The 8,774-nt window shown below is 33.3% G+C and overlaps 1 protein-coding gene across 1 annotated transcript; it reads left to right on the top strand.

Annotated features, from left to right (window-relative positions):
* The first annotated feature begins 4,034 nt into the window (after nt 1–4,034).
* Nucleotides 4,035–7,724, top strand: LOC119681970. The gene is made up of 6 exons (XM_038095289.1): nt 4,035–4,915; nt 5,654–5,816; nt 5,883–6,157; nt 6,277–6,439; nt 6,500–7,016; nt 7,117–7,724. Exons 1-6 carry the CDS (start codon nt 4,691–4,693, stop codon nt 7,535–7,537), a joined length of 1,764 nt encoding a protein of 587 aa, XP_037951217.1. The 5' UTR covers nt 4,035–4,690; the 3' UTR covers nt 7,538–7,724.
* Nucleotides 7,725–8,774: the final 1,050 nt, after the last annotated feature.

Below are 8,774 nucleotides of genomic sequence, written 5' to 3'. Positions count from 1 at the left end.
CATGGAAACCACAGATTGGCGATATGGTTTTAGTCAAACACATCCACTATCCAACGCTCAGGCTCATTTTGCTGCAAAACTAGCCCCAGAACCACCGCAGAACTTTGGGAACGGATACAGAGGGACGCTCAAAAGTTAAAACGGGGCCGTCGCCATGTTTTTATGTGCAAAATCAGGAAAAAAAACATAAGGTGCTCATAGCAAATTCTGGTGCCATTCGGGTCGTTCCCCCTTTCCAATGAAGGGAGGGAGTGTGACGAGTTTTAGAATCTCGTCACAAACAAACAACAAGAAAATAAAATAAAAAAAAAAAAAAAAAAAACAACAATAGAATTAAGGTATTTTTAGTTAAATATAATTTGTTTATTATTAGTTAAGTTACACATAAAATAAAATATTAGTATAAGGTAGTAATAAAAATTAAGGTATGAATAAGTTTAAAATTAAGGTATTATTAAGTTAGTATATAAAATCAGTATCATTAAGTTAATATTAATTTAATAAAAATTAAAAGCAATTCCTTTTAAAATATAAATTAAGTAATAACACACCTTTTTGTTTGAGGGTAACTATTTTGTAAAATTTTAACAAATGTGCAGCAACAGTAAGCATACCAGACGCAGACACTTAGAATGGACAATAACAAAGCTGTACAAAGTGCACTCAACAATTAGAAGTCCCGTTTCCAAAATCCGTATAAAAGGAGAAGCAAAGTAAAACACAGAGACTTGGCCACAGCATTTCGAGCAGTGCACATCACCAGAGAGACTTGGCCACAGCATTTCGAGCAGTGCACATCACCAGAGAGACTTGGCCACAGCACTTCGAACAGTGCACATCACCAGAGACTCTATGGCAGGCCACGAAGCAGAACACTTGACAGAGCCAGAGCAAGTGTATAAACAGGTAATTAAAAATATTTAAATAACATTTTCCTAGTCCATCAGTGTAGCCCTATCGGTAACACTGTTCCTAAGCAACGCAGCCTTGTCGGTAGCGTTGGTTCCAAGCCCATCAGTGTAGCCCTATCGGTAACACTGCTCCTAAGCAACGCAGCCTTGTCGGTAGCGTTGGTTCCAAGCCCATCAGTGTAGCCCTATCGGTAACACTGCTCCTAAGCAACGCAGCCTTGTCGGTAGCGTTGGTTCCAAGCTCATCAGTGTAGCCCTATCGGTAACACTGCTCCTAAGCAACGCAGCCTTGTCGGTAGCGTTGGTTCCAAGTTCATCAGTGTAGCCCTATCGGTAACACTGTTCCTTAGCAACGCAGCCTTGTCGGTAGCGTTGGTTCCAAGCTCATCAGTGTAGCCCAATCGGTAACGCTGTTCCTAAGCAACACAGCCTTGTCGGTAGTGTTGGTTCCAAATCCACCATTAATTAAAATTTCTTATTATAATTCTTAATATGTATTATATATTAGCAAATAAGTTATAAATATTGTAAAATAAATTCCGAAAAAAAAAAATAATAAAGAAATTAAAAAACAATTAAGTGGCTTGAAAATTATTATTCGAACGATTCAGGGTTACAGAGAAAAAAAATATTCTTGTAACGACTCTGGGATCCGGCGAGAAAAACCCCGGCTTGAGAAAAAAAAAAGGTTCATTACAGTACTAAAAACACCAGAACGTAATTTATTTCTTTTATCAACTTAATTATTATTTATTGAACCCAATATAGTGTCCCAATTCTATACCAACAGCTCGTTTTAAATGTGCACAGAAGCATGTATATTTCAATATTAATAGTACCGTTTACTTTAATCGAGTAGTGATATTAATCGTACTATAAGAAGGAAACTCATTCTTCTATATATATAACCTATTAAAGGAACTTTTCAGTTATAAATTATTATATTAAGCCTTGGGATCGCAACAAATTATTCATTTATCCCTTATATTGCAAATATTCCGAATACGAGTGGTTTGTAGACGTCCTATTTACATATTTTTTTCAACTATAAATTGATGGTAAATTGAAATTCGATTACCTTAATTTATTTAAATAAAAATTTTAAAATATTGTATTTAATCTACCATATATTTATGGTTCTTATTTTCCGGTTTTTCCGATCGAAACCCAAAATCGATAATGAATTGAAATTTTTGTCTTTATCTCTGTTATTGAAACAAATACACCAGCAGAAGTTCTTAGTTGACTTATCAAGCCAAGAACAACACGACTCGTATATATATGAGCTGCAGTACTGCTTTATTTTGTTATCAGGTGCAGTTTATTTACTTTAATAAATTTCTAACTTATTGAGATGGAACGCAAATTTAAACACATCTCTTATTTTACAAAGTACATCCTATGAGCTCGTATATTGTATATAATCTAATTAACATATATATAAATCTTTTATGTTGGATAAGGGGTACGTTTCTTCTCATTCTATAACGCAATATGTTAATATGTACGTATTTATGTGGAATAGAATATTATACTATAGCCATTATATACATAAATTACATATACATATGTATATGTAAAGTAGGAAGATTTTCTCAACCCGTTGTATTATTCCAAGCTCACCAATATTATATTAATTGAATTATGCGTTTACGTCATTGGAATTTGGAATAATTTCGCATATTAACATACGAGTTTTAGACAAAACTCAGGAAAAAGAAACATTTCGTTTACCAGGAATAATTTAAGCTGTATTAGCTATTGGATAATTAGGATTTTTTGAATGAGTTCATTATACTCGTATATTGACCATAGAAATGAATGTAGTTACCAAACCTTATTTCACATCAGCTACAATAATTGTTGTTGTACCAATAGCAATTCAAGTTTTAGTTAAGTAATAATAATAATTCATCCCTCAAAACTAAAACTAACTTAACTAACTCCAACTACTATATGAACCTTTTTATTCTTATTAATATTAGAAAAATTGACTGGAACTGCTTAATAGGACTAGACTTTCGATAGCGAATCAATGCATCTAAATAAATTTGTTATTAATAATTATAGTAAATATGTCACATTTAATTTAATAATTAATTCTGTTATTTTCAAAAGACAATTATTAAAAAATCATATAAATCTTATATAAAACGCAAAAGAAAAAAATTAAAATTACAGTTTGAGAAGAGGGGTGATGTATGATACTTCTGATAGATCATCCACCCAAGAAAGAAAAAACTGTTGAAATAATTCAAAAGCGACAAATTATATCAAACTCTTGTGTTATGCTAACGTTTACAGTACAAATAGGTACAATTTAATTTAATGAGAATGAATTCTCACGAAAATAACTATACGCAAATTTATATACATTTTTTGCTTTTACCAACATCAGTTATTCCTTCAATATCTTCAATGAAATCTGATATTTCGTGATGTTTGCTCATAAAATTTATGCATTAAGTTACCGATTCTGATCACATATTCGATCTAGCTTAGTCTTTAGATTTCAGTTGCTTCTTCATCGCTTGACAAAATCTCAATTTTATATAATTTTAATAATTTACTTTCATTTACTTTTCATATAGATTTTTTGATTTTCAATACCAATACCATTTAAATACCAGCTTTGGTTTTCTAGACGAATTATTAGACGAAAATCTTTTAAATAGAAAATTCAGACTAAGTTCTGAGGAATACTATCTGTTAGTTGTTTGATTTGGTTGTATTATCACATTTTTGTAATATTTTTATGCCATAACACTTAGATCAAATATGTCAAGTTTATAACACCTTGGAATGTGTGATCGCCAGCGTTAAAACTCTGTGGGGCATGTGTTATCCTTATATGTACTTGAAAGTACCACGTATATTGTTATTCATTTGTTGATTTTTCGATCAATTGTTAAACTTATAACTTTCGGTCAAGGATATATGTTGTTTTTAACTTGAACGCCTCTTGTTTTACGATTTTCCTCACAAATCTCATGCCAGAGTTTTTAAGATTAAAATCAAATTACACTTCTTTTAACACTTCCAAACTTGATGATATAGTTTATTAATATTTTTTTAATTATTCTTCCAATAAAATAAATAAAACCCAACACAGAATCCAAATGTGATTGCTAACGAAAAAAGTTGTGGGAAAATCTAATCACACGTTCGCCGTGCAAGAGTTTACCTTTGCTCTTGAAGTGATGTTATGTTAGTGATACTCTAATCTATTATTGCAATGAACCTGAAATACGAACGTAAGAACGTACGAACAAACGAACAAAATTTATAATTTTATTCAGATTATACTTTAATACAAAAGCCGCCTGCACTCCTCTTCAGCTTATTTGCGAGCTTATCGCGTATTTTTGAAAACTTTGTTTTACCCATGACTAACACACGCCGCACATTCTTATTCTCACACAGTTTGGTTTTACGCCAGAGCAAAAGCGTAATTTTACTAGATACTTAGTTCGTGCATAAATGCGTCTGAGCAGATACATTCCACAGCAGAAACCTTAGTGCGCTCAAACCGAAACTTGCCTTAATCCAACGAGTTTCGCAGCTTTCAATCAGTGCTCAGTGTTCGCGTCGATCGGGCGCTTCACGCTTAGTAGGAAATTTCATGAAGACAGTGATCGCGTATAATTCTAAATTCTAAATTCTTTTTAAATCTTTTTTTGAATTAATTTTATAAATTCATAATTAATTTGAATACTACCTTGTGTTTTGATTAAAGTGTGCAATTTAAGTATTTTGTGTTTCATCTTATTTTAACGAAGATGCTTCGATTGCTGCGTTTGCCTTTGTTAATTGTCACGACTGCGTTTCTGTGGGATTTACCCGTCATTTTCGCACAACTGCCACCGATAGAATGTCCCCAATACTTTAGGTACCTGCGGTCAAATAATGAAAATTTCGGTTTAGTTACACTTCCGAACAGTCTATACACTGGAGGACGTCTCAACGTAAACGTAAAACTCTCTCAGCGTGAAATATTTAACGGCGTAAGTAGACTTTTGATTGACGATTTCAATTAAAAAATTTATAAATTTATAAATCAAAAGTATAAATTTATTGTTATCGAAGATTTAAATAACTGAAAACTTTATCTATTTATATACATTTGATACTAATGACGATCTTGATAATGACGATTGGTGATTATTGAATTGATTGCCGTGAGTTGTCAAGTAACTTAAGTCAACATCTAAGATTACATATTGAAATAACCGCTTCTTTCACTGAAAGAACAAAGAACCAAAAATATCATATTTTGAACATTCTTTATTAGAATTTTTTCCAATAAATAGTATTCATTCGTTTCTGCTGGTTTTTCCGATTTTTTTCGCATCCATAATGGAATCTCGGTATTATCAGCGCTGTAATTATAATCTAAGCGACATACAACAAACATAGTATGTTCTGGCGAGTTGCTTACGTTAAGCGCTGCGGGGTCAGATATTTTAATTATTATATATGAAACCGCAGCAATCATTATCATCAATACTTGTTTTACTCGTCTCTCCTTCTTACCCAATCCTAACTTAGTTAGTATTTTCATTTATCAATTTTTCATAATTTGAAATTAATTTTATTATTTTGTTGAGATTTATTTGTGCACACGTAAATGACTTCATTAGTTTCTTGCTGACAATCTGCGATGAGTAAAAATTCCCATCTCGTCTTTGTATCCAATCAGTTGTAATAAAATGCGATGTCTTTAAATATCAATTCTATTTTAGAGAAATTTTGGACTTGCGCTCTACGAAAGCCTTGACAGATCAGTGCAGAATATCCAAAACGGAGAAAGTGTTCAATACAGATTCAACTTTCCAACACAGAGTGAGATTCCGAAACTCACTGGCATTGTCGTAAATGGGGAAACAATTTGCTCCGGCAGTGGATGTAAGTCAACTCAGAAACCAATTAAGTAAGTCACTATAACTAATTACTGATTTGATTCTTGCTTAGATTCGCCTCCCAATATAAATTTTAATGCCGAACACACAATATCATATCCATCGGGAAGAAGACCGGTTGCTACAGCGCCTAACCCGCCACCGAGTTCAAGCGTTGGTTCAAGCGGTGGTTCAAATTATGGTTCTTCAGGTAGTTGCGCCAGTTACTTCAAATATGAAAGGGCGAACAATGAGAATTATGGTGTGATAACCCTGCCGAATCAACTTTTCACCGGCGGCAAACTAAGGGTAGAAGGGAAGCTAATACAGAATAACATCTTCAATCATGTAAATATGAATTGCTATGAAACTCATGGCTATTATTATTTATCCATGAGTTCTATCTTTTTCACTTATTTTATTATTTTTCGAAATGTGATTATTTACGTTTGTTTTCATGTTTGCAGAGAAACTTTGGAGTTTCCTTATACAAAAGCCTGGATGATTCAGTGCGTGACATAAATAATGGTCGACCTGTTATGTATCGCTTCAAATTTCCTGAACAAAACGAACTGCCTAGAATTCAGGAAATCAATGTAAACAACAACCGAATTTGCAATTCTGGTGGTGGTAAATATTTTCCTTCAACATATGTATTAGTCATATGTTAAAATTACTGATTCTATCTAGATTCGTCCGGAAGCATGAGATTCAGTGCGGAGCATACCATTAGCTGGACTGATTCAGGCAGACGTCCTTCAGTTCCGTCACCAGTACCATCACCAGTGCCAGCACCTCCAGCACCACCCCCACAACCAATAATACCTGAAATTCCTGACGATCTTAACAATATATGTGGACGCAAAATTGGTCAACTTACCCCTTTCATACATCATGGCAGAGAAGCCAAGCCGGGCCAGTTCCCTTGGTTGGCAGCTGTCTTTCACAGAGAAGCAGATGGTCCCCATTTCATATGTGGTGGATCACTTATCTCTGCGCGTACAGTTATTACTGCAGCACATTGCTTTTTACTTCAACATATAGACAAAAATGCTGCATTTATAGAACTGGGAAGCTACAATCGCACTGATTCAAGGGACACTGCAATAGCAGTGAGAATAGACAATATTGTAACTCATCCCAATTATAATGAAAAACAGTTACCAGATGCAGATATCGCTGTGGTGCATTTAAGTACAACAATACGGTAAGCCATTAAGCACATATAATATAAAATATATACCGCAGAAACACTCGTATAGCTATACTATATCTAATGTATTTTCTTATTGTGTTCGATTATACAGATTTAATGATAATATTAGTCCAATTTGCTTGTGGACCGAGAAAGTTGATTTATTTTATATAAAAGACCAAGAAGGTATAGTTGCTGGCTGGGGATCATTGGAAAACAATGTACTAACCTCGCCAACACCTAGATACGTTTCTGCCCGAATCGTTGATAATGATGAATGCGTTCAGTCAGCAGATGGATTCAGAAAAATGACAACTAGGAACACACTATGTGCGGGGAATAGAGACAACAGTGGACCTTGCAGTGGTGATTCCGGTTCGGGTCTCATACTACGCAGAGACAATCATTGGACGTTGAGAGCAATTGTATCGTTAGGCCAAACAGTGCTGGGTAGATGTAATCTTAATCAGTTTGTTATATATACTGATGTGGCAAAACACATTACGTGGGTGCGAACCAATATACTCTATTAATTTGTCCTAACTATAGATTCAACTTTATAGATATGTAATTAAAATTTTAAGTTTTATATTAAAGCTAGTACAAAATTCTAAAAAACTCGCCAAATTGACATGAACATGCTTAAATTTTTGTGAACACTTTTATACATCAACTAAATTAAGAATAAAACTGAAACAAAAATCATTTAGATTAGTTTAGTTTAATAAATAAGCTCTTATGATTAATCCTAAAAACAATAAATATAATAATTTTTAATAACAGTGGATGGAGCATTATTGAAATTAATTATTCATATCTCATTAATAGTGTTAATAGAAGTAACAATATTGTACAGCACTTTCTATACTTATGTAACCCCCATTATAGCAGTATTACCAATGACAACCAAAATTTAACCCACGTAAAAATATGTCCAGCCAGACTTAGGCTACAGAATAAGCACTACTCTTAGCTTAAAATGGCCGCTGTGCTTGTCTCATTCGTTACGGCTGAGCAAGAGTTTAGACAATTTGATAATCTTTTTATTATTTAACTTTCTGTTTACACTTAGCGCTGAAGAATATTTGCTATAAACACTTATCATGACGAGATGAGATAATAAGATGCGCATTTAATAATCCGGTTTAAACAGTAAAAAATTCAGCTTCTCAGATGTGCAAATGCCTAATTTGAATATCGTAAATTTAAGCCCAATAAAAAATTTTTTTTCAATAGATAATTGAAATGTAAATGACATATGCCATTGATGTGACATTCTTCTGAAATTTTTAATTATTTGCGTATTGTGAATCAACACAGCTTCCACATGCCGACATGCGAGGGCTAAACAAACATCCAAACATAAACATAATAAATAATATTAATAAATAATGAAAAATAATTTAGAATAAAATAATATAAAAAATTTATAAATAAAATTTTTCTTTTTTCGAAAAAACTACTCCTCTCAATTGCAGAAAAGAATTATGTGCGCATAATTAGACGCCGTTCAGTCTAACATTGCCGCCGTCAATTGCTACGGTCAATTCACACATTTACACATACATAAGTACGTGCAAATAATAATTGCGCCAGAAGCCTACTGAACCACTAAACTACTTTCGAAGCTATGCAAGTGCCGGCATTTTTAAGCAGAGCATAAAGACAACAGAGTACAACAGGTGATTGCACGCAAATGATTCGGACATGCGAACTGAGAGCAAATGACGAGAGAGAAAGCTCCGTGTTTTGTTTTGTCTTTTTTGTATG

Source organism: Teleopsis dalmanni, chromosome 2 (genome assembly GCF_002237135.1).
Source record: "Teleopsis dalmanni isolate 2A chromosome 2, ASM223713v2, whole genome shotgun sequence".
In the NCBI taxonomy this organism is placed as follows: domain Eukaryota; kingdom Metazoa; phylum Arthropoda; class Insecta; order Diptera; family Diopsidae; genus Teleopsis; species Teleopsis dalmanni.
Note: the sequence above shows the minus strand (reverse complement) of the source record. Positions and strands in the feature narration are given on the sequence as shown.

What these genes read in the sequence shown, in the direction of transcription:
- LOC119681970 (XM_038095289.1), top strand. Translation starts at nt 4,691, where the DNA reads ATGCTTCGATTGCTGCGTTTGCCTTTGTTAATTGTCACGACTGCGTTT. An exon ending in AATTTGCTCCGGCAGTGGAT is followed by an intron (nt 5,817 to 5,882) that starts GTAAGTCAACTC and finishes ATTCTTGCTTAG; the next exon opens with ATTCGCCTCCCAATATAAAT. An exon ending in CATTTAAGTACAACAATACG is followed by an intron (nt 7,017 to 7,116) that starts GTAAGCCATTAA and finishes TCGATTATACAG; the next exon opens with ATTTAATGATAATATTAGTC.